Source organism: Drosophila takahashii, chromosome 3L (assembly GCF_030179915.1).
Source record: "Drosophila takahashii strain IR98-3 E-12201 chromosome 3L, DtakHiC1v2, whole genome shotgun sequence".
Lineage (NCBI taxonomy): Eukaryota > Metazoa > Arthropoda > Insecta > Diptera > Drosophilidae > Drosophila > Drosophila takahashii.
In genome coordinates this window covers 23,965,126-23,991,689 of record NC_091680.1, presented here as the reverse complement: position 1 = coordinate 23,991,689, position 26,564 = coordinate 23,965,126, and the positions used below count along the sequence as shown (strand labels likewise).

The 26,564-nt window shown below is 37.8% G+C and overlaps 1 protein-coding gene across 5 annotated transcripts in view; it reads right to left on the bottom strand.

The window, feature by feature from the left end:
* Positions 1-26,564, bottom strand: part of fz (frizzled class receptor) — a 120,627-nt gene that overhangs the window by 14,171 nt on the left and 79,892 nt on the right. Inside the window, exon 5 of one of the 5 annotated variants that reach the window (XM_070215860.1) lies at positions 9,994-10,016. The exons of 3 other annotated variants lie outside the window; for them this stretch is intronic. In XM_070215860.1, coding sequence (XP_070071961.1) covers positions 10,009-10,016 — 8 coding nt within the window. In that variant the 3' untranslated portion in view covers positions 9,994-10,008. Of the gene's footprint in view, positions 1-9,993; positions 10,017-24,897; positions 25,258-26,564 lie in introns of those variants that run through there. One more of the 5 variants, XM_017140959.3, reaches the window with a different exon arrangement.

Sequence of the window (26,564 nt, the reverse complement as noted above, 5' to 3'; positions counted from 1 at the left end):
ATTAATAATCGAAATGTCAACGCTGTCCTTCCGTTTGTCTGTCAGTTATAAAGTCACTTGACAGTTTAATCAATTTGTGTGTTTCGACTTTTCCAGCTGAAATCTCCATGCGGGTAGAAAATTAACTTAAGTGGCAGACAGGATAAATAGAAAATTTATATAAAATGTTGACCGAACAAACAGTTTTGAAAAGTTTACCAAGCAAACAATAGAAAATGTCGGGCATTGTTAGTTTGGCGAGATGAGCAAATCGCACAAAGGCATTCGACATAAGGAGGAGCATAACAGCTGTGCAGGGTCTCGAGATATATCCCACATAAGCTCCGTCCCCGAAAACCCCCTCTATTAGCTTTGTTTTCTCAACAAACAAACGGCGAGTGACGGCGGGTGGCAAAGAAAATAAACAAAAATTATGACAAACCAAAACGAAGCGAAAGAAGGAAAAAATAATAAAAATGCTCAAGAAAAATAGGAAACCTCAGTTGAAAAGCCTCGTATTTATATTTGTGAGTGCACAGTAAATTTTATTTTCATTGGGATTTATTTAATAAATATTTATTATAAAAATGAGGTAAACATTCAGAAAGAATGTCAAAAACGTTTATGTATTTCAATGAGCTAAAAAATCAATTGATTTATTAAATGGTTTTTTTAATATTTATATTGTGTATCTTATTAACTGAAAAAGTATAATTATTTTTTTCTGTGTGTCTGGGCTTGGAGTGGGTGGCCAACTACTAATAAACAGGCTGAACAGGGGGATAAAAAAATGGAAGGGGAAAAGTCAGCCCTCTGCATGCATTAGACATAAAAATTCCAAGACATAAAGCCAACTAACATGTAACCAGGTTAAGACCGAGGGTGACAAGGGAACTGAGCTTTAAACACATAAATATGAGGACTTAATGTCTGTCGGGGCAGGGTTTTATTAGGAGGAAATCGGGGGAGTGACTTTGTGTTGGCGTATGTGCCAACCGATAGCTTGTGATTTTATGCTTTCGGAATTAAAGCCGTTTACAGACTGTTTCACAAACGCGCGAAACTGTCATAACAAGCTGCTAAATAACTGGTTAAAAAAGTTCGGTTTTTAAGGCAATTAACTATAAAGTTAAAGTAAGCAATGTTATTTATAAAATGTCTGCGTTCATCCAGCATCTTCATTTGTTTATCGTTAAAAACCCATTGCGGTTATTTTGACAGGTTTTTTTTAAACATTTTTTTTAATTTCATTTAATTTATTTATTTGTTTTATCCCGATTGGTTTTTTTTTTTGCAAGTTAAATGTTTACAAATAAGTTATTCTTATTATTAGCTTATTTTAAGGTCTTTTAAATTTTATATTAAAAAAAATAAATTCCAAGCGAAAGTAAAGTGTTTTGTAATGTGGCATTTAACTGTCATAGACAGCTCTTTTCTCCAGAGGTAGTCCCTGTCTTTCCAAATCGGCAAACCACCCAAAACTCTGCCCAAAGGCAACAAATTTTCCCATAGCCTGCTGTTATACACACTGTTATACATCGCCCATCAGCGTCCAGTGCAGATGCTACTTGAGTTTCCCACCTCCGATCTGTCCTCTCATCTTACTAGCTGATGACGTTGTCCTTGCATGCAAATTTCTTGGACTGCTGCTGTTTCCACAGTCCTGCCTTCGAGCCCTCTTCCCCAATCAAGTCTTAATGCCTTCTATGGGAGAAGTTATGACCCCTACCTGACTGCTGGCAAACACACATTTATGGCTGCATAGTGGAGGTCAAAATACTAGCATAAATGCTACTATTTCACTATTTTTAATCCTTATTTACTCTTTTAACACATAACCCCATCTATGTTACTACAAATACCTGCTTGTATTAGATCAATATTATAACGCAATCCTTTGATAATAAATGAAGGTATGATGATGGTAATATAGATATCAATATTAATGTTTTGTATTTAAGCATACAAGTTTTAGCTTAACCTTAATCCGTCAATGTTGTTTTGAAATTACTAAACATACTTAAATTAGCTAAACAAATCTGAGAGATTCACAAAGATTAAACGAATGCTAACATCTAATGACCACAAGTGTTTATAGGCTATCCTAATTAATTTTTATACTAACTGATTTATAGGCATGCAAAATATGTTGTGTTTCTTGTCACAGATTGCCAGATAGGTGTGTAATGCCATTTATGTATTTCGACTTCGCAAAACATTATAAATTGTAGGTATTCTTATTTATCTCACGATCTTGACATAATTGATTCATAAGCACACAAGCATTAGTCATAGATTTGTATATTCTATAACTTAGTCAAAATGTAGTTTAATTTAATTTCTAAATAATTCTATATAATTTAAGTTTATAATAATGTGTAAAGGTTCCATTGAAATGATTAGAATATCTTTAGTGCAGTACTACTTTTTTGACCACAGCTGTTCCACTGTTTGCCTCTGCACATCTTTACATTCGTGAGACGCCCCCTCATCAATGCCCCAAACTCACCGAAAAATGTTACGTTTTGGCAGGCGGAAGTTGCCTGTTTGAGGGGGGTTCCCAGGAGGGGGACAACAGGACGGGAGTGCACACATGTAAAATGGCCAGCCCTGACTAAACATTCACATCAGACCCGGAGTCGCAGACAGAGTCGGACACATATGGGCAAAACAGCATGGGGAAAAAAGCACAGACAATAGATACAAGAGCGGGCTGAAAGGACTGGAGGGGCAACATGGATGGATTCAGGGGGTATTACGGGGGTATAACTCAGTGAACAGCCGTTGACCATTGCCTGACATTTGAGCCATGTTGTCAACGTTCGTTCGTTTGTTGTAGCAGAAGTTGTTTGCTGTTGTTGCTTGCATCCATTATGGCTGTTTGCTACTAACCCTCTACTCCCCCAGAAACCCCTTCTTAGCCCCCTTGGTTAGTTTGCTTTTGCCAGTTTTGTCTCGTTTCATTGGAAATTTTGTTGGGGCTTGTTTGAAGTTGCTGTGGCCATCTCTGTCTCACCCCCAAAAACTATATCTTCTTGTTCCTCGTATTAACTCTTCTTCTTGCCTCCCATAATACCTCCTCATCATGATCACAATTTAGCATATGCTTGGCTCACTTAGTGGTCTGTAATGAGATGCTTCTCCTACTTGGGCTCATAATTCAGCAAGTATCCCCCTCTCTTACTATGGCTCTAATGCCATCTCTTTTCAGTGCCGAGAAGTACATCAAATATGAGCAAAAATAGCAACAGCAGCTGCTTGTTTGTTTTATCTTTCCACAAAATTAGTTACAGACGACAACGACGTCGACGACATCTCGAAACACTGTCCACTTCGAATGTTGTCCGTCATCTTCAAACAGCTGTCACCGAGTGCCTCTCTCTTTCTCTTTCTGGCCCCCATCCGTCTCACTCCTTCTGGCTGATTGGTGCTCTTTATGGTTATGGCCTAATAGCCAACCTAATAAGTGCCCAAACATACTGGCCCTGGCCATGTTTTGGCCATTTCCCATGTGCCTCATTGGCAAATTATCAACTTGACCACACAAAAGCGGAGAAAGGAAGATTTTTGCGGCCTGCGAATGACATCGATGTCGGTTTGTTCGACTGATGGAACGGAAATGAGCCACTAGATTGCTTAGCTACCCTCGGCGGTCTTTAATTTTTTAATTAATTGCTTGTCACGTTCGTCCAGCCAAAAGAGAAATGGAGCGCGAAATGAAATGGAACGCGAAACCACAGAGAGAAAATATTCTACAATTTCCTACACTTAAGAGAAACGAAATAAAAATTGTTGGGCTATAACAATAAACAAAACTTAATTCTAATTCTAATTCTTCTCTAAAATTCCAAAAACAGAAATTCCCTCATAGATATAAAGAATGATGTGCTGAAGAATTCGCGGTGACAAAATAGTTGGTTGAATAATAGTATAAGTCTAGCACAAGAGACAATAAATGTCTATTAAAACAATTTTTCTTCGACTGTTTAAACTGGATTTTTGTTGTGTCTGCGTCAGCGAAAGGCGGTGGAAAAATAATTGTTGCCTCATCGCTGCACGTTGCTTAAAATAATAGTAATAAGTGGCGGTTAGTCTGCGGTTCTATCGCCCCCTACTCCCCCATTTTTTTCTCTCTAGCGACAGAGTCTCATAAAAAGTGCCCCAGCCAGACGACACTTCTGTTTGAAACGGGGAAGGGGAAGAAAAAAGGGAAGTCGAAGGCTGAGATATCCCATAACAATGGCAGGAGACTCGCTGGCATGGCAGCCTCTGCAGTGGCAATAATTGTCATCATCATCATCTTCATTTTCATCTTCTGGTCAGCGGCAAGTGGGCGGCTCTTTTCCAGAGGCCCAGTCCACTCTCTAGATCCAACTGCAAGACGACAATCAAAGTCCATGACAGAGCCGCAGAAAAGAAAAGCAAAGTAAACTGAAAGCAAGTTAACCAGCTACATTTTTGAGATGCCGCAACGAAGGCAAAAGGCCCCAAGAACAAGCAACTAAATGGCAAATCGCTGGGACTTGCAGTTGGCTAAGAAAAACCCGGAGAGGCGCAAAAAGAATGACCAAACATGGGTAAAAGTGCTGGCCAGGGGCGGAGGCATCGGCTTTGGGGGCTCGGTGCTTGTGTTAAGTGGAATGCGATTGACAATAGTTGTAAAACAATTTGAATAGCAGTTTGCTTTACAATTTTGTACAACAATGTTGCATAGAAGTTTGTAAAATCGGTGATGCAACCAGAAAATATTTAATTTTCTTAATAATCTTTATTTGATCTTGATTAATCTTGATTATTAGTGATCTTGATTATTATTATAATCTTTAATATTTATACACTTTAATTTCTTTATTTTTTTCGGGTTCTCATATTTTTTCCCCTTTTCAGAAGTATTTTTTATTACTACGCCCTTGTTTTAGCTCCCCACTGGACTGCGCCCACAGTTTTCCAGTTGTCCAGTCCTCGGCGGTGTGTTGTGGGCAATCAAAGCAATTGCAGTGCCCCAACTCCACGCGGATCCCATCCCAATCCCATCTGATTCCCAATCCCATCCCGATTCCGATCCCAATTGCAAGTGTCGCTGGCCGAGGAGCAGAATGAAGCAACTGAAGCGACGAGATGACAACGGGCGATGCCGGAGGAGCTCAAGATGGATTCTGGAGAGGTGGACGGGGCAGAAATAATGAGCTGTGTAACCCTTTTGGTCCAGCGAATGGGGGAAAAGGGCCCAGAAGCTAAGAGGCGGCAAAAGGAAAATTAATTAAGGCAAGGGGCCGAGCGATTGAGGCGTCGCACTCCACGTTGTCTACACTGACACGGAAAAAAAGGTCATACTGCGTAATTGGATTTCATTTTCATTTGGCTATAATGTGCAGAAAATAAGTTTGACTTTTATGAATTTTTACTTTTAAAATAAGAAAATGCACTTTACTTTTAAAAATAAATAAATTTTAAATTTAAGTTAGCGAAAAAGGACCACTATTTTTTTCTCTGCACTTGAAGCTGGTAGTCCAAGTCGAAGTCCAAGTTGATGGCGTTGTCGGGTGGGTTGTTTGATTTCTGCACGACCTTCGTTCGAGGCTATCGCGAGTCTCACATCTCAGGCTCCTTCAATCTCGGGCCTAATAAATCTTCAGCTCAATCTCGGTCCACGCCTCAGACTTCAGTGCTCTGGCCCCCGCCTCTTCTGCTCCAAAGTGGCTTCTGTTCTACTCTAATTTTTATGCATGACAAGGCCCACAAAAGTCTTTTGACCAAAATGTTCGGCCCACTTCAGCCCCCAATATCCATGGTCATTGGCGTTCTCATTCTCCTGCTCTTCAGCTTTTGTTGAATTTTTCATGGGTTGCTTTCAGTCGACCGCCCTCTTTTGGGGCGGCAAAGTTTTCATTAAAATTTGATTAAAAATAAATTATTGGTTATTAAAAATGATTAGTTTTGGCGAGATTGATGTTCAGGCCAGAACTTCCTCCGTACGGGAAATTATTAAAGTAAATGGGCTGGGGACCTGGCTCTCCTCTCAATTCAGACAGAAGCAATAATGAAACTGTTAATGTGCTTGCAAAATTAATGAAGCTCTGCGGAAGTTGGCAGCAAGTTGAGCAAGATAAGCGAGGGGCGTTTGATGTCATCTAGGGGAAAGATTTACCAAAGGAAGCAGGACTAAAGTCCTTTGGTAATTCAACAAAGGTCCACGGGGAGGATGGGAGATAATTGAAAATTATTTCGACCCTAATGCTGCGGACAAGAAAGGTCGGCTTAATTATGCATAACTTTTAAGTTTAATTCAAAGATTGCTGATTTTTGGGGCAAGAATGTTGTTGCTAGCTATGCGACAGGAATGTGAAGACATTTTTAAAAATTTTCAAAAGACTTTAAACTTCAGATAATTGATAAAAATCTTAATTTTCAATAAAAATAATTGCACAGACCTTTTAAACTTCGATAGAAAAGTGGTCAACATAAAACATTGCTGCACATGTATCACATTGGTCAACCTTATGAATAATTTTTTTTAAATGAAAATAACATTCTTAAATGACAGAATATAATCTAATATACCACTTAAAAAGAAAACCTACGGAGAATAGTGACAATTCCCAAAGTGCAGTTAATCAGCGAGCTTTTCCCGTTGTCAGGTGGGCCGGTTTACCTTTTGACAGGCTGACAGGTGGGCCAAAGTGAGCGTATAACAGTTACGGCTCCCTGACCACTTCGCCATCTTGGCCACGTCAAAGGCCAAACTCAAAAGCCAGCGCCGAATTGCACTTGAAATGGCCGCGTCAAAATGTCGCTCAAAAAATGGGAGGGAGATTGCTGGAGCGGGTTATCTGCACCCCAGCGAAAGAGTGAGAAGGACAAGTGATAGACAACTGCAGATGCAGATGGAAAGATGGAGGCACTGCAGATAAGGATACATTCAAACACTGAGGAAAATGTTGGAATTAGGACATTTATAATAGTAATGCCAATTTTAGGAATCTCGATTTTAATAGAAAAACGTTTTGATTTGAAATGGTAAACTAAAGGCATAAAAAGTTTAATTTTTTTCAGTGGAAGGGTTGATTTTTTATCTTTTAGATATCAGAAATAATGGTTTTGTTATATTTAGGATTGGGTTATTTGTAAATCCAGAATTTTAAAGTGCGGAATAGGTCAAATTAAAATTTAAAAACATTTTATTATGTTCAACAAGGAGAGGATTTTTTATAAAACTAGAATTTCCTATTGATACTGTTCAATGAACAGTGTTCATATACTTTTTCGATTTATATTTCGTACCCTAGTAATTTTGATTTCTGTGCAGGGGATAGATGGCTTTTTAGATCGGAACGGAGCACAACAAATGGAGCAAGCCAAGCCTGTGATTGGGCAATTTTTCACACACGAAAAAAGAAAATGTGGAAAATAAGGAAAGCGGCGAAACTTTGTACGCACAGCGTTGTACAACGATTTGTTATCTCGGCACTTGTATCTAAACGTTGCAGTTAACGGTACTCAGACACTCAGACGAAGCCACGCACCAACTACAAGTTGTTATTGCAGTTTTTGCAAGTGTTGCCAAAACATATTGGTGCAGAAAAACACTTTGCCAAAAAGGCAAAACGATGTCATACGCATATTTCTTTTAGCTGCATTGCAAATCGTATCTAAGTTTGCAAATCAACAGCGGTCCGAAGCATCCGACAGATGACTTCCCGAACCAGAGGCCGAACCGGATCTTAAAAGGGGGATCCTTAGGACGGTCCTGCGGTATCAGAACCTACACATGTCCAACATGCACAGCATCAGCGTGAAAGGGGGCAATCAAGGGCCCTCAACTCTCTTGCATCTGGCCATTAAAAATGATTTATATGCGGCAGCGCAAAAAAAGATACGTATGCATATATATATCCAGTATTCATAAGCCGAGTTTAGTTTGTGCTGCTGCTTTATTGATGTTAATTTATGTATGTTTCACTTGGCTTTCTTGCCACGCATGTCTTTAGAGCTCTCGAGAGCTGCAAAGTTGATTTACAGCTGCAGTTTGGGTTGGGTTGAAGTTGGGATTGGACTCGGATTCGGAATGGGTTGGGTTAGTCCCAGGTCCACTGATACAGAGTCTACGGTCTAGGTGGGTAGTCGCTTAATTGGTCGCCACCTAGCCACATGTTGCGCCATGTGTGCCATGGAGTTTCGATTTCAGTTTTTGCCCCGGTAATGCGAAACGCACTTTCAAAATCACAAAAACAAATGCAACAAAAATATTTTTGATTTATTTGAATGGGCGTCTTAATGGACGGCTTTGTACGGGCCATAAATGGCCTATTGATAAAGTTGTGTGAATTATTTTCCATAATTTAGCCGAACAACTGCCATCTATTGTTAATAGCTTTTATCTTAATGTTTCTTTGTGTCATTGTTTTCGATCAACACTTTTTATTTAATTTTTACTTTTAAAACATGAAGTCTGTCATATGAAAATAATTTTAATATTCTTATTGGCTATCAAAGTAATTAACTTTTAAAATTTTCAATGAATATAAAAATTTATTTCTTAAGGCCCAATTTAATAATGAATATTTTGAATATTCATCTTGCTAAAACTTCCAAGGGAGTCCAGTTCAATATAAAAAATAAAAATCGTAAATAATATTCACTTGACAACGCCAAATAAATATAATTCAAATTCTGTAAGCGATCCCATCGGGCAATTTGTGTGTGTCAGAAGCCATTCCAAAATGACTAATAGAGCGCCAAGATCATTTCAGATCTCTTCGGATCACCAATATGCAGCTCACACACAGAGTGGCCTTTTATTTTCCATACACAATAATTTCAGTGGTGCCAGTGCTTATCTTTTATGTAAATTTATGAACCAGTCTGCGACCACTCAAAAAAGTTGACTGGCAATAATTATGATTTCTTCAAGTGTGCACAACCAACTAAACATACAGCCCGCTTATACGCGCGTATACAGTGCTGGATATATATTTTTTTTTGGTAGATATATTTTTTACACAAGTCATGGGAAGATGTCTATTGACAGCCCAGCCACACAGAGACACTTGACGGGCAGCTCGAGTGGCTTTTTGAGAAACCAGTCTCGAGTGCGTTAGAATACCAGCTCAAGTGGGCAGTGAAGGAGTGGTGAAAATCAGGGGACTGCGACCAGAGGGATGTGTCCAGGGATCAGGAGGAGCTTTGGTATTGTGCGGGGACATCGGAAGAGATTCACATTGGCAAGCGCCGTACTTCAGATGCCGGCAGTCTGCAAATGGAATTGAAACCCAAACCGAGACCGAGATTGAGGTTGCCCCAGAAGGCGATGATGATACGGACACGTAGAAAAAATATTGGTATATATTATAGGTATATTCATTCAGTCCTTAGCTATAAGAAAGGCATGTTAAGATTTGGTATTGGATGTAAAAGATACCTTGTGAACAACTTTAAATACTTTTTTTCCCAATGAAATTTAACGTTTTTTGGCTACCATTGTGTTTTATCCCAATACTCATTGTCAGATACAATTTTTTACAGTGAAGCCCCCATTTAACCGGTTTCGTTTACAAGAAGGTCTGTTTAAGCACCTTAAATATCTATGATTAAATTTATATAGTTATAGTGGCAGGACCAGCGGCTATCCAGCAGAATCAAAGTAAAATTAACTTTATGGCATAATTGTAGGGGGCGCAGAATGAGCTTCTGCGAGCCCAATTGCACTTTAAACTAATTCATAAATCTGACCGGAGTCGAGACCTCAAGAGCAGGCCCTAATTGCCTCCATTTGTGGTCCCATGTGCCATGTGCGATGTCAAGTGAGTGCCGGCTGAGAGGAACTCGAGTGCAAATCGATGTTGGTAATATAGCCAGTAAATATGTATAAATATTTAGTGCCCTCTTCTGGCAGTATTTGTGTGTTTATCGTGTCTAATTATGGCAAATTAGCCGGGGTAGAGCCGTAAATCAATGCGGGTCTCTGGGGAAGAGTGGCTTCACTCACTCGTTTGGGGACACAGGGCTCAATCAACGCTGAACTGATGGAATTTACATACCTGGAATTAGAAGAATGGGGAAAACCTTGGGTTAATGTTGGCAAAAATTAGCTACAAGACTAAGGAAATATTTCTATAATACTTGTTCATGCACTTTATTTCATAATTAGTTCTAAGATTAAATATAAAAGTCTCCTGTTAATTCTTTATTTATTCGATTTTCCATTTCGTTGACCACCACAACTTATTTTTAATTGTAAGAATCCACATGATTTTCCAGGGTCACAAAGACTCCCCCCAAGCTGCTGGGGGGGTTAAGCCGTATAAGTCGGACAGCAGGGGTTAAAGTTGGGGAGAACAACAGCTTCTGAGGAAACAGAAACGAGAAATGCAGCGAGCCAAATTCGCTTGACATTTACAACTGGCCAAGTTGGCCAACTCGAATCGGGTATTTACTGCCTGATGTACTCACTCGACTCACCGGCGAGAAGCTGTGCCATTTTAAGTGTTTATAGGTATTTATTTTTATTGTTTTTATGCTTAACGATTTTTTAAGTGGAGTGCAGAAGGAACGTAAACGTAAGCAGCAGCCGAACGAGACCTGTATGCAAAGTGCTCTGAACTCTTTCCTCCCATCTTTTCGACGCAACACTGTTCGCCTGAATTGCTGTACTCTTTTCTGTTTTTTTGCTGGTTGGTTGGCATTTTTGTGTGGCTCCACTTGGTCGAGTTAACAAGGCGCAACAAGAAGGCGGCATAGTTAAAGCTGGAGCCTCAAAGTCGCCAAGTCCCCAAAGTCAGGGGGCAATTTAAATGACCAAAACCAGAACCAAAACTGAAAAGAATACGGCGCATTCCTTGGCGGGCAGCAGATTTATGTGTCCTTTGTTCTGGCGATTACAATGCTCTCGCAAGCCGCAACAAATTTTCCCTTTCAATCGGCGCACCATCGCCCCGGCAATATTTCAATTAATTCGTGGAAAATGCGCTCACAAAGAAATATCATTAATGGGGGCTTTTGTGAGGATTTTACAGACTGATGAGAATGGAAAATTAATGAGCTTCAATTGCGATTTTGGTTGAAAAAAACATGCCTTCTTTTTTAAACAGAATATCTACATATGTAAAAGGAAACCAAGTCATTTTAAAATTAAAAAAAAAATGTTTTTTTATGGAGTTATATATTTTATATTTTCATTTTTTATTAATTAATTGGAGAGACTTTTTACAGGGTATTTCGTATTCAAAAATTTTCTGAAATTTTGATAAGTCACGATGTCTGATGTCTGTGCAATTTTCCCTTACATTAAGCACTTTTAATTCGATGACATTGCGTCTCTGGCCCTTAACTGCCACCTTCCCTCCTTGTCTTTATTTTTTACCATCGTCCAGCCAGATTAATTAGTTGACACATTTTCACTTTTTATTATTTCATGATTCATCTTAATTTATGAGAACCAAAAGAGCAACAGCGACAGAAAAGAATTGTAAATTATGCAAGTAAAGTTGCCAGCCAGGTGAAGCCCTCCGACTTCGCAGCTTAACTTTTATTTCCACCCAGAGAAGTGGCGAAAAAATGACAAAAAAGAACGTGAAAAGAAAATTATTTAATTATGTGTATAAAGTTCCACTTGTCATCCTGTCAGAGGCGTCGTGCTGTAATTTGACATTCGAAATTAATTATAACCGAAAAAAGTGCGGCAGAAAATCTGTTCTTGAGGTTAAAGTTTGGCAAATTTTCCGGGCCATAAGGAAAATGGCACGAAATTAAATTTCTCCATTAAGCGGACTGATAATCTGCAAATAAAGACGAGGGTAGACATTTCTTTGGCCCCGTTCTGAAAGGTCCAACTGATGACCCCTTGTTAACGCACTAATCTAGCAGATTTTTATTTTATTTCTGTTCGCCCTTTGCATATTTCCAGCTGGGGACAGTGGACATAAAAGCTTAAGGAATAATAAAGGAGGAGTGCAAAAATATATCCCATGTCAACATTAATTAGGGTCCGGCATTATTCGCATCTAATGCCGGGCATTATTGTCCTGGGTTTAGATAAACATATGACTCCAAAACAGGTCAGTTTGGGGACTGCGCAATTAAGATGTTAGGCATTCGGAATATTTTTTTGGGAACGAAAGGGAAAAGGGTTTTGTTTTGCCAAATAACTTAGGCCAGGGATTTGTTTTGACGTTTTTTTGGTAATTATCTGTTAAGTATGCCCTAACTACATTCGTTGCCATCAATTATTTTGTGTACAAAACAGTTTAGCAATAATAGGCTTACAACTAATATAAAGTTAAATATTTATTTTGTCAAAATTTAGCTTTAAAGTGACTTTATTAAAATCCAATATATTTCATATTTTAACTTTACAAATGAAAACTTTGATGAAGACTTTTGCAAATTTAAGCCCAGTTTTCGTTTAGTCCCAAAAGTAAACATCTTAATAATAATAATGGAAAGACAATTTTTGCTCATTCCACATCAGCTTCTCCAAACTTATCGCCCCATTCTTTCGGAGCCATTCATAATTTAAGCCGATTTAAAAACTGGCGCCAGTTAAGTCGACCGTGGGCGTATAGGCGACACTCGGTGGGCGTGGCATTGGCTTGCATCACAGCTCACAAACACAATAGGAAAAAGATAAAGCGCTTTAGATGCGACAGCTTTTTGGCCCAACTGGACAGATGGAGAGATGTATATGCACACAAAAAAAAGATTTTTGTATTTTGAGAATTTTTATAATTTTTTAAATGTTAATTTTAATCTTCAATACAAAAAATAATGCACATTATTTTATAGATAGATAGAATTTATAGATTTTTTAACAATGTTAATATTATAATATATTATATATATATTAATATTATAATATTAGTTGAGTGTTGGTTGAAGAAGTGCCACAGTATATGTGAAAAAATTTTATCCGATTATTACATTTGAATGAATATTTTGACATCATGGTTTTTCCATTTTAAATACAAAAAATCGGTAGGAGAAAAAGTTACGTGATTAGGCAGAGAAGGAAGTTGGTCGCAATTGAGTGTGATTTCCCATTCCCAGATGGTCCCGTTCCCATGGTGGAAGATATAACTTTTTGTTCACACATCGGCGAGATCGCAGGGGGGATGGGAGGTACTTTCTGGCGGTAGTCGGCTAAGTAACCATAAATAATGCCAAGAGCAACAATCGAAGCTGAAGCAGCTGAAACTAACCCAGACAATGGCAAAGCTTTTTTGGCCATTACCGTTGGATGTCTTTTGCTTCTTCCCACTTCCCTGGTACTTTTCGCGATTTGATATATGGTAAGGCATTGATTTTGCCTATATAAGAATATGCGATATAATGTCCAATTAAATTCTAAAAAAAACGCCAAAAACAAGAAGCAAACATCGATGGCAGTTAGGACTTCCAAACTGGGTCCCCTCATAAATTTATACAATTTTATGCCTCCTCCACTCTCGCGCTCTGTCTGTTTTATTTATTTTATTGTATAAAAAAGGCGCTCGACTTCTGCATAAAACTTTTCGCCTCTTTGGCTTTATGGCTTCTCGGTTGTTGCTGCTTCTTTATTTTCCTTATACTCCTCCCAAAGCTGCCTCTTGCCATGTATAGTATACCAATCGTCGAGGTTGAGGGCATAAATCTTGACTTAAGGCGCCATAGATCATTACACGGCTGCAACTAAATCGTATGGGAGGCCTGGACCTTGGCGAACTCACAAGGGTACGGTAGATAATTCCCTCTGTGCGCTGAAGCGGATTATTAAATATTAAACTTTATTTGAAACGGTCCTCTGGCAAAAGGTCAAATATGACAACGACCGACAAGAAATGGTCATTTTATGGTTGACTTTCAAAGGCAATTTGGAACTGACACGTGTTTTAATAAACTGAACAAGTTTTGGAGAGGCAGGAATTTAAGCTTCTTGGAATTCGTGTTAAATAAAATTTTGAGTGAAGTTATTGCACAGAATAAATATTGTAAAAGTTTCAGTAACTTATGTGTTGATTTAAAATTCAAGTTCAAGCTAAGTGCATTACAAAAACTACGATTATTTACATAACGTAGTGTGATGTAAACAACACTATTTTAATATTAGTTTTAATGGAATCTTTTCAAAAATAAGTTTTTTCCGGGATCAAAGAAACTTTTCTAATATGCACACCCTAGCAGGAAGGAGTAACGCCAGCGCACATTTATTCATACATCATAGGGCCCACAAAAATCGTGTAAGCTTGTCAGCAAACTTTCCGCACCCACTGTTCATAAATCGGCCCTCTCCTTCTTCACCGCTCTTGCTGTCTCTTTCGCTTTTGCATATTTCGTTCACCTCGGGCCAAGTCAAATATTCTCCGCCGACTGCGACTACATCGAGGCAATTAAAAAGTTCTGCACAAGTTTAATCAACATATTTCCCACACACTCTCGTGAAAACTAAGTGAAAAAAGCGCGTGCGTGGCCTTTTCCTTTTCGCCGTCTGTCTCTTTCATTCGAGTGTCATCCGTCCCGCTCTATTCTCATGTTCGTGCATTTCATTTCACACATGAGCAATTTCGAGAGAGCAAAAGTTTAACAAGTTGATTGGCGGATTCAGAGGCGGAGGATATTGCTTGGCAACTTTGTGGCGTACTCCAAGTGCTGCCAACATGGCCGACAAATTTACAATTCGTCAAAAGCCAATGTGAGCGGAAAAAATGGCAGGAAATTAAGTTGAATAGGGGCCATTCTGTATTAGGTGAAAAACAAATTTCTTGTTTTTTTTTCAACATGAAATAAAATATATTACATTATTAGAAATACTGCATAGGTTGGCAATTACAAATTTTCCAAAATTTTAATTTGATTTTTGAATTTGAATTTTTGATATTTCATCAAGTTGAATTCTCATTTTTTTTTCTGTGTAGCTATGATCACCGTTTATAAAACTTATGTTATTAGCATAATTTTCGCTGCATGTAAGAAGCTGAGGCGCAGAGAAAAATGCTGGAAATTAATTTGCATCGGGCGCATGCGCAACTTGTCTGCAAAAGCTGAATGTTGAGTGCTGTTGTTGCATGATATGGCTCCTCCCTTTCTATTCCGCAGCTCACTCCCCCAAAGACCCCTAGATTTCCTCGCCGGCTTCCTCATTTGCCTGCTGTTGTAACATTTTAATTTTGCCTGGCCGTTAGTTGTTGCAGATTCTGTTGCACTCTGTCTTAAGTAGTTCCACCTCTTTCAGGCCGCCCTCGCCCCGTCTCTTTCTGGCCTGATGAAAGAGCCTCGTAAATTGCAGGCGCAAATAAATTTGTTTGAAATATGTATGTTCGAGGAGTTCCAGGCGAGGGTACCGAGAGCTGTTCTTTTAGCCAAATGAGAAGTTTAATAGCTTTTAGCTTGTTTCTCGGTGTTCAGTAACTTGCTAAGATTACAGTTAGCGAGAAATCGAGGGACGGAAGCATTATAAAAGTGATTTATTTCGTGACTTTTTATACATATATTTTTTTTGCGCATACGGACTTAAATATCATATTTTTTAAAAGAATTTTTTAACTTGATTTTACAGTGTATAATATTTAAGTGAAGTCAACATCTATAAAATTTATGGTGTAAGCAAATTTGTAATGAAATAAAAATATAATTTTTGTATCTTCTGCATAAATATACTGTGAATTAATCCTCAAAAAAAACTAATTTTTTATTAAATGTTAGCAAGTCGACAGCATAATTTTTGTATGCCAGAAATAATTTGTTTTCTTTAACTTTGATTAAAGTTTTTTCCCTTTCCCCTTGCCTATTACCCGCTACCTTTGGCAGTCCTGCAACTAACTAACTGACTTTCCCACAACGTTTTTCCGCTGACTTTTTAAACTATTCCCACAAATTCCGCCATTCCCGGTCGGAAAACACTTTGCCTCGGAAAAGTCGCAGTTTCCCGAGGCCGAGGCATCCCGGGATCCCTGGATCTTGGCCATGATGGGACGTTTTTGGGCGGGGGGGCATGGGGGTGTTAATGCCAAATGCAGTGGCACCCGCAACTGAGGCGCTCGTTGGCCAAGTTGGCTGGCAGCTTTGCCATCGGAGTTGCAGCTGCAGGCCACTCGGCCCAAAGGCTGGAAAAGTTGGCTAAAGCCCGGGACTGGGTGCCGAAGGGGTCCAAAGTCCCCGGGCCTGGCCAAAACCGCTTGTCAATCGTGTGGCACGTTTCGCTGTTTCTGGCTGCTCAATAGAATTGCAGCATTATTTCTTCATCGCCCCTCGCCAGGCACGTTTTCTATTTCTCTACTATTTTTCCTATTTTCCTCCTCCAGTTTTTCCAGCCTTTTCCGCACAGAGTTCAAGATCGCTGTGAGCCGATAATGTCGCCCGATTCTTCGTGGTCTCCTTGCTAACAAGTCTCCGACTTGTTTCTGTTGTTGTTTCATTAAAAATGATTGATTGCCAATTAATTGAACTTTGCCGATATGTTAATTAACAGCCAATCGAATGCATTCAACTGCTTTTGCTCAATTTTCGTTCATGATTTATTAATAAAGTTTGATTAAATCACAATGCACTCTTTGGCTTTATTTACTTAATAAAGTGCAACATATTTGCACGGATTTCATTTTCCAGTTTGATTTTGACTTTTATTAAACAAATATTTTAATATAAGTCAAATCAAATTACCATTTCAAATTACGCAAATGTGATTTCTCTTTCACTGAGACACTTTAATATTAAACAAAGAAATTTTTTAATTATTAATTTGAAGTTTCCGAATAAACTTTTAACTCAGTAATTCAATTTTCTTGATTTTATTTTCGTTTTTATTCATTCACAGCCAAACACACACCTAAATTTGGCCACTGAATTTTCTCACTTTTAATTAAAACATTCCACCCGCCAGATAGAATAAAGCATTTTATTTTCACTACTTGAAAAGCTGAAAATATCACAAAAGCGCAAACTGCACACTTCGTATAAACAAATTTCGTATGCAGTATCCTCTGCAATCTTCTTCTTGCTCTCGCCAAAAACTTAAACATTTTTATGTGTGCCGAAAACTTTTCAGTAAAACTAAAAGTGCAAAAAATATTTTCACACGCGATAAACAAAGCGATGAAGATGAAGAAGGTGAGGGGTGCCAGAGCAAACAGAGCTGAGGTAAACCTGGCAAAATATCACGAGAGCAGCAGCAGAAAAGCAGCAGAGTATCAGCAGCACGGTGCACTGAAAAAATTGGCCTTAGACAACTTATAGGACTGAAAATGACTTAAGAGCATGGTACTTACTTTTACAAATTTTGTAAGGGTATCAAAAATATGATATTACTTCAACTGTTTTAAAAATACAAAAAAGGTTTTGTTTAATTCCTTTTTTTAAACATTTGTTTAAAATAATTTTTAAAAATTTTTTAAAATATTGTAAACGTTTTAATTATATGATTTCGTGTTGTCTACATATTTTAAATATTTTGTAGGGTTCTTAAATAAGAAAATTTGATATTTAAATAAAGCAAGTTATTAAATGTAATCACTTATTTCTTTCTTATTTATATATAGATTTTAAGAAATGCTTAATTTTAAATCTACATTTGCTTTCAGTGGAAAAAAAGCTGCGGAGTTTGGTTTACCTGAAGTGAACCTCAGACAAACATGTCGAAGTGGCCGACCAGGGCAACAACAACAGCGCTTTAAGCAACAACAATAACAAGGCGACAGTGCCAACAAATTGTGTCATGTCATGTAAAAGAGGTTTTTTTATAGTGCAGAAAGTTGGCTTTTATGTATAGATTTTGCTTAAGCGCGCGGCCTTTCTTACGTCTTTTCACACTTTCCCGCCCCAAGGCATTTTCCGAGGGGGTGGGAAAAAGTGCGAGGGGGTGCTAGAAAAGAGCAAAATAACGAAAAAGCCAGAACAACAAAAAAGCAACAGGGAAAACAACAAAAAAAATGTAAACGAACACCTTTAAGTGGTTAACTGTATGAGTTACTTAGACACTTTTCTAGGTTGGTTATACTTGGTGTAACTAAATTTCCAAGATGCCTGAGTTCCAACAAAGGTGTGTGTGCGGCTTCGACTTGGAAATATGATATTATCTTTGGGTCGGACCCGAGAATTGGCAAAATGTGGTCATAAGGTTAAGTTGCGATTGGAAAAGTGGGTGAATGGGATGGAAACAGAACAAAGAGGAAAATCTGAACCAAATACCACTAAATTAAGGCTAGCTGTTTATTCAAGCTCAAGAAACTAAACCAAAGAGCATAGATTGAAATGAATAGTCAGATTAAATCGTCTTACGAGCACAATTTTTTCCTAAAGGGTTTTTTTGTCTTTTTCTGGTTCCAAAACATTACTAGAAAGCAGGGACCGTAATCATTATGAGTTTTATTTTAAAACTCACTCAATAATCATTATTTTTGAGCAAAACAAATAAAACTCAAAAATAATCATTACTTTTGAGTTTTAAAATAAAAATCAAATATAATCATTATTTCTGATCGGGAAAAATAAAACTCAAAAATAATCATTATTGTTGATTTTTATTTTTTTCGCTCAGAAATAAAACTCAATTTCTTGTAGAAAGTTCTCACTTTACCTATTAAATATTGAGTTCTTGATAATTCTAGACTTAATTAAAAGTTCAAGACATCAGCCAAGTTCATCAACATATACACAATTCTCAGACAATTTTCTTGTCCAGCCAAAACTGATCTTTTTCCATCTACATCACGCGACTTCAAACGAACAATTAAGACTTCTTGGAGCTATATGTGTATGCAAATTGTGCCCCGAAACCAAATTAGTGGCAATGAGCTAATGAACACAAAGCACTTCAACTTCAAAGACGCATCACAGACCGTCTGCCATTCATCTTCATCTTTCAGTTTCCAGAGCTGTCCGCGATCATTTCCATTTCGAATGTTCCGAGTTCTATGGATGAGTTCTGTGCTCAGTATTTCCTCATTTGCCCCTAAACAATTTCTAAGAAAAACTGAGACGGTGGCGGTATATCAAAAAGGGCAGCAGACCAGACTAACTTGGCTCCTCCCATCCCATTCCACATCTCGAAATTTTTGCTCTCATTTGTTAATGTGGCATAAAACGTATTTTGCATGGTCTGGTGGGGATAGCAAATAGTCGGATGGATGGATAGATGAATGGACGGAGGTTGTGTCATCGCTTGTCTGGGATTCATTAGAATACAGTGGGCGTCCTGGCGTTTAGGCATTCATTTAGCGTGTTATTTCTTGGAATATATTTCGACCCTTAATAGAATTAATCTGAGTATACAAATCTAATAGAGAATTGTTAGAAACAAATATGCTGACATCAAAGCAAGAAATACGATACCCAGTTCCGTAATGATCCTTTTCATTAAAATACAAAGCTATATTTATTTAATTCTTGTTAAAAAATGTTAGTGTTCTCAAAAATACTTGATATTTAAAAACAAATTAAATTAAATCTGTACAATCTTCCGTTTTCTTTTACCGAATAGACCTCTGATGACCTATCGTAAAGATCAATCTCTCATTTCCTTTATAAATCCCACTGTCAATCGCCTTTGCTTTGATCTTTCTTAATGGACAGCAACTTTGCATCTCATTCAAAAGAAAATTTATGATCAGCAACGCAACTAGGGGAAAACTGCAAGTGAAAACGAAAGCGATCAGAGGTCGGTGGTGAGATTGAACAATCCGATTCAACGGAAGCCCCAGAGCACTTGAGTAATCAGTAGGCAGTTAACACAACAAGCCAATTAATTGAAAACAAATTGCCCATTAACTTGGCCAAAAACATACGAAAATAAAACGATCGTCAAGTGAGAAACGAGCGTGCGATCGGTAAACGAAACCAAAATCACTTGGCGATCGCTTCGATTACAGACCTGGTCATACTATATATGTATATATAGAGGTATAGAGAAGGGGGGATGTTATGAGTGGCACAAGATCGCTTGATCGAAAATCAGACCAACATCAAACAGACGGCCGCTTCAATGGCTTGATTAATGTGCCCCACATCAATCAGAGTGTACTGGGAATGGATAAAAGGCAGGCAGGGGGGTTTTTCAGCTACATAAACATACAAATCTTTCGCTGAGGCGGCGCCGCACAAACAGATAAAATGAGACGGATATATGGTAGTTAAAAAGAGACGGGCATAGAAACACCCACACAATTTTGTTTGGTTCGAAAAAGAGCCAAAGGCTTAGTCAAAATAAATGAACAAACATAAATCGGGCAACACCAAAACAAACCACAAGCAACCTCAAAGTTTTATTCAAAGGAAGTCCTCTCTACTTCTCTGTTTTTGTACCAAAGTGACGACTGATCGAGTCAGCAACAGCACTAAAAAAACAGAAAAAATAGGCAAGAAAACAATGCAAAGACAAAGCCTTTAAGCTACGGAGTTGCTTAGTTTAAAGATCACGATCTTCCAAAGTCTTTGGAACATTTGCCAAAATGAGCAAAAAGCTAAAGCCACGGCAACAACAAATCACGTTTGTGATCTTGACTTTAGACATCAGACTTGGGCCAGAAAAGAGCACAATGCAAAGAAAAAATATAAAAAAAATTAAATAAGGCTAAGCGAAACCGAACCGGCAAATAAAGCCAAAGAAAAGTCATTTAAATGGCCTGGGGGTATGGCCAAAGTTGGAGTCTCCTTATTTCTAGAGACCTATGCAAAGAAATCTCGAGGGAAGCATTTGTTGGTCATGCAAGAGATGATCAGTGGCGGAGTTGAAAGAAGGGTTAAAGGGGTTATTAGTTGAGGAGAAAGCTTGTTAAATAATTTATATCACTTTAAAATGTTATTTAAGAGAGGTTATTATAAAATATTTTTTAAATTAAATAAAATTGTTTGAAAACTTTTGTATTCATGGATAATATTTTACGCAGGAAACTTCATACATAAATGACTTGATAGATTTATTAGGTTTTAAAAAATCGAAAATATTTTCAGAATTAGTTAATTCGAATAATTTAAATAGATATTTCTAAAAACCCATAATATTATTATTCTTAAAATTAAGCCCGAATCTCCCTTTATAAGATCTCCGCCTCTGGATTTAGGCCTAGACAAGTTCTACTTGTTTGGATTGCTTTTGTTTTCTTCACCTCCCTCAGCTTTTTGGGTTGTTTGTTTGTTGGCTGCTCTTGTTGTTTGTATGGCTGTGTTCTTTGTTTGTGGAACCTCGGCTACACATGCAAAATGTTGTTTGTGTTGTTTCCTATTGGTTGTAGTTGTTGGTTGTTGTAGTTGCTGATTGTCGGTTGTTGTAGTTTGTTGACTGTTGGAGCGATTTGAGCTACATGACAATGAGATATTGGGAACATTGCTCGCACAATGGCAATGAGTTCATTTGGCATTTTTTTCTCTAAACTTTAAGGTAAAACTTGATTCCGTGAACTTTTCAGTTAGCTTTGTAAGACTTCTTGGCTTCCTTCAATCACTAATTTTCCTCAATTGTCTGCTGGTTTATTGCCCTTTTGGATTCGTGCTCAAAATCATAATCTGAATTTCGTATTCAATTGAGTAACTCGACCCACCTTAATTAGAGGCTGAATCCTAAGGGAGTTCCTCTTCCTCCTAACCGAACAGAAAGAGAAAAATAATTTTCCTAACAAATGGCAAACAATCAAATGAAATACCCATCTCACCATCTCAGCCAAAGGAGGAAAATGGCAACTCATCAATTTTCCACGTGTGATTTATTAACTAATTTGCCTCAACCGCATTTAAATGCGCTTTTCACACAGGCACGTACCACAGGCCAAAATAAGGGGGAACTCGAGGGGAAAGAGACAGAAAAAGAGAGGTGGTGGCACGTGGAAATTCATTAGACAAAAATGCCTTTCATTTTCTTATTTTTCACATTATTAGCGGAGCGGTGAGAAGGGAAAATGAGGCGGGAATTTCAAGCTTTTGAGAAATATGCGAAAATCATGAGCCGCAGGTAAGAGCGAAGAAAAGTGTTTAGGCATTCATTATTTGGCTCACGGCTCTCAGGGAAATTCGCCGTGCTCGAAATAATGGATCGGGGAGTTGTTATATGGCAATGAATAATTTTCCAAATGGTTTCCTATAATTTACGCCGGTTTCTGAGTGGCAATGAAAGTGCTGTTAACTATTGTAGGGAAATTTAAAGGTGAAAATGAAAGTCATTAAAATAAATATAAAAAATGTATTTTTATATTCAACTAAAATAAAATAATAAAAATAAGTATACAATTTTTTTAATAAAATAAATTAAAAAAACACTTTCAAAAATATCTGTCATAAATATAATTATAGTGCATATGAACATGAAATTCTCATAAAATACATTGATTGGCACTTCACTTCTCTTTTAGAAAATTTATGAATGCAACTTTTATATCCATTAGTATTGACGTTTGTGTATATTTTTATTTATACTGCACTTTTCCCCTCCTCTCTGCGCCCAAAGTGCCTACCACTCTGGCTAATTTTTTATTTTTCTGACTTTTATGCGCACCGCATTTGCGTTTCACTGTTTTTCCCCTTTTTTCTTGCAGATTTTCTTTTGTTTTTGGCCAGACTCCACTTGCATGATTTATGAGGGGATTTCTTTGAATCCCTCTGCCTGCAGTTTCCCTACCCTTTGATTCCCTCAGCACCCAATGCTCTGCAATTGGCGTTAAAAATATTGCCAACTTGCCATAAATTTTATTGTATTTTGACAAGTAATAAAAATGCAAGCCACAAACCGAGAAAATATGGAAAAAATAAATGAAAAGCGACTACAAGAAAATGCATTTCGAGGGAGATAAGAAAATGTAACGTGCTGGACGGGGGAAAACTGAATAATGGATGGCGGGGCTTGGGGCTAAGAGCTAAAGCATTTTGTAGCTAATTTGCATTTTATATGCCAGAAGAGTTCGTTGGGCTTTCGAAAGACTTTGACAAATCTAATTTTCGGTGATTCGTCTTCGATTTGGTTGTGTTGAAAGATTTATTAGCTGAATGGGTTGCGTAGGTAAAATATATTTCCCTTTTAGTTTCCATCTTCATTCAAAACTTATTAGCATCATAAATTTGTTTTTTTTTTTGGTCATTACCATTTGAAGTTATCACTCAATCAATTTTATTGCGACTCAACCCGTTTAAAAACAATCAAAAGTTAAGTCGAAATTCGATTTAAAATTCAACACAACTTGGCAACTTTGTGCTTAGTTCTTTTTATGTATTTTTATCTTTTTATTTGTCTGGTTTCGTTTGGTCAAAAGTGGGTCATTAAAAATCAGGCTTTGGCCGTTAACGATTTCCAGCCGAGTTCTGTAAAGTTTTATGGTTACGTGTTTGAGTAGAGTGGGTTTTTTTGTAGGCTTCAGGCTGTCGATTTTATGTGCATCCCGAGCCAGGTTCTGTTTATGACATGAAGTAATTAGAGAAGCAGAGATCTGGGAGGCTGTTAATTCATTTTGTTTCGTTGCAGCAATGATTTTTAACTGTCATAAATAAGAATCGGCCTCAAGCAATCTTTTTTTTTTTTCATTTAGGAGCTGAGCCTGGCCAGCGTGAAGTCATGACTTATGAGCACTTCATCGCCCCGCAAATACCTCTTTTCCAATTAAAAGCCACAAAATCCATTAGCTTGTTTATATAAATAAACTTCCCATATCACATCTTGCATAATCGACCATCTATTTTCCTTGCAACACAAACACCGAGGCCGAGGAAAAGTTTTTCAATTTTCCTCGACAAAATCGTATAAAAACAAATCTGAACGCTGCGTGTAATTATCATAAAGCGGGATCTCGTAGCCCGTAACTTGTTGGACAGTCTGCTTGAGAGGGAGTTGCGGAGTTTTCCTCCTGATTTTCCCCATTTGCCGGCAACATAACGATGTAACTTTCAATTTGCGTAATTTTCAAAGTGACTGCGATGAAGAAGCGTGGCCAACTGATCCCTCACCTAATGACTTCTGCCGTGTGAGACTGTGAGTCTATGAGAAATAGTTGCCCAAAAGCCTCAACTCCGAAAAAAAAACATGTAAGGGGCGCTTGTCCAGGGGGCGTGGCCCCGTGTCCGTGAGAATGTGTCTGTCAGTGTGCGAGTGTGTGTGTGCCTAGGTGCACGCTTGTCATAAAATGCCGCTTATTATGTTGGCTATTAATTTTTACAGCCTGGACGCGACGGTCGGGATCCAATGGACTGTGGCCGACTCGGTTTTTTTGGTCGGACCTGGGGGTCTTGACTGGAGATTAGAGATGGCTTGTTAAGTCACGAAACGGAAACTTAGAAAAACTTGCATTTAATATCATTGTTGGAATATTAAATAAATTTTCATACAGGGAAATTTTCACTTTAAGTGTTATTTTTTTTGTATCTAAAATAATATATTATTGATTTGTTTTACAAATAATATATTAAATGATTTAACATCTATTCTATTTTAAAATATTTATTATATGCACTATCTTTTTGTGAAAGTATTAAGATAGGTTTATCAGTAGAACGGCTGTATATTTTCCCACGTCAAAAATAACATCTTAATTAACCCTATACCCTTTAAGACCATTTTAAAGCCAATCCTTATTAGTTTTTCCACTTAAAGCTCACGCAACCATCCCTGAGAATAAAGCGCCTAGAAGGCCCAAAGTCTAAGGAAACTTGTTGTTGGCGCTCCATGGCAATTTATGACAAGCAGGCGAAATGGCCAACGCTCTTTCCTTCTTGGCCTTCCGAGGTCTTGGCTGCCATATCGCGGCTTCTATCGCAGATGTACAAATTTATTTTTGCTTTTTCCGGGGGGCAGGGGATTTACGGGGATAGGGATACGGCCGAGGAACAGGGGTCCAGCCCATCATTAGTACTAACAAGCGACATTACGCGGCCTTAGTTTGGGACTAGTTTTTCGGAATGCGTACTCGATATGGAATGGCCTTTGTTAATGAGAGTTTTTTGGTGGGGAATTTTTATTGCAACGCGTGGGAGGAGGCGATAACCCCGTTGTCCCGCCGTACTTATCGTGTTTTTGATTTTTCATGGGTTTATTAAATTATTCGAAGTAATCCTGCCAACTGAATTCCAGAATTGCCTTTGATTGTTATGTGAATGGGCTTATGATTAGTCTTCCCGGGTTGGCAGACGATGGCCAGTGAGTACGGTAATGGGTTTATTCTCCCGATTTGATTGCGGTCCATGGGAGTCTCTTTTTGAGGCTCTGCGTTATTGGCTTGTACTTTAACTAGGTAAATTCATTAATGGACCATCAGGTCGAATTGGTGATCAGTGTCTGAACATTTCATTACTTACACTACTCATAGTTCTAGTTTATGGTGTGGAACTGCCTTAAGTACATACCTGAAAGAAAAGGAAATTGGGATATTAGTGTTTTGATTAACGAAGAGATGTTTGTTCAGGTATGGATAAATAATTTATTTGGTATACGGGGTTACAGATGAAATGGAGTAATGATTGGTCAAAAAAATCGAAACAATAAATATTAAAGAAAAATAATTCGAGTATGACACAAATTCAAAGAAGTTCATAAGATACAATAGGTCTAGAAAAGTAGTCACTAAAAATGCTAGTATTAAAACTCATCGCAACTATCACTGTGACTCAAAAGATTCACCGATTTCTCACTTTTATTTTGCCTTCTTGCATAATAAGGGATAGTATCCGACGAATGGCCCAGCATCTCATTCCATTGTTTTCTATCATCTTTTAACTCACCTTCTTACCGGTAGAGTCAACACTTGGCCAACTATGTAAAGTAAACATTTTAATTACGGAAAAAAGCCGAAGCAACTTTGACTTGACTTTTTTTCCTTACCCACTCTTGCTGTTGTTTTTCCAACATTTTCAACTTTCGCGGCAAACTTGGGCCGACTTGCCATATAATTAAATACAAATAACAATTAAGATATACGAAGTTGCCAAGCGGCTCCATTTGAGGCTGAAACATGGATCAAGCCAGGCCACAGGCATAATTTAAGTTTTTTAATTAAAAGCAAGCAGCTCGGTTTGAGGAATGGATTTTCCAGACGCGACATTTATGAATTGAGACGTTAATTGTCACACTCATAAAAATATTTTTCTACATTTTAGAAAATCGCCCTAAAAAATTTTTCGCCTTTGAACTGAGAAAAATTTTCTATTTCACGACAAATTTGCCATAAATTTAAGGCAGGTGACCATAAAAAAATATTTTTAGGGTTAATTTTTCTATTTTTCTAATATTTAGGGCGGTTTTTTTCGATTTGCTTCGTTTTGACCTTTTCTAAATCCAACGGCGAATTGCCCTAATTTTTTTTCTAAAATTTTTCTAAATACAAGGGCGATTTGCCTTAAAAATCACTCCAAAAGTGTGAAATTCGGTAGCCCAGCGGTCTAATCACTTGCGCTTTCAACTTTGCTATATGAGGACTAAGGTTGTGGGTTCGAACCCTGTGTGATTCAACTTGATTTTTATGTTTTTTTTTTTTGTAAACATTATAATACTGAGGACATTTTTTCGTCCGAATTTTAAATTAAAGTAGTCTTTAAACCTTAAAAACGTATGGGAGTTCTGAGTTAAAAGCATACTTTATACGGTTTAGTTGCCTTTAGTCATATTATAACGTAGACCTCAAGAAAATAAGATATGTGCAGAGTTTGTTCGTCGT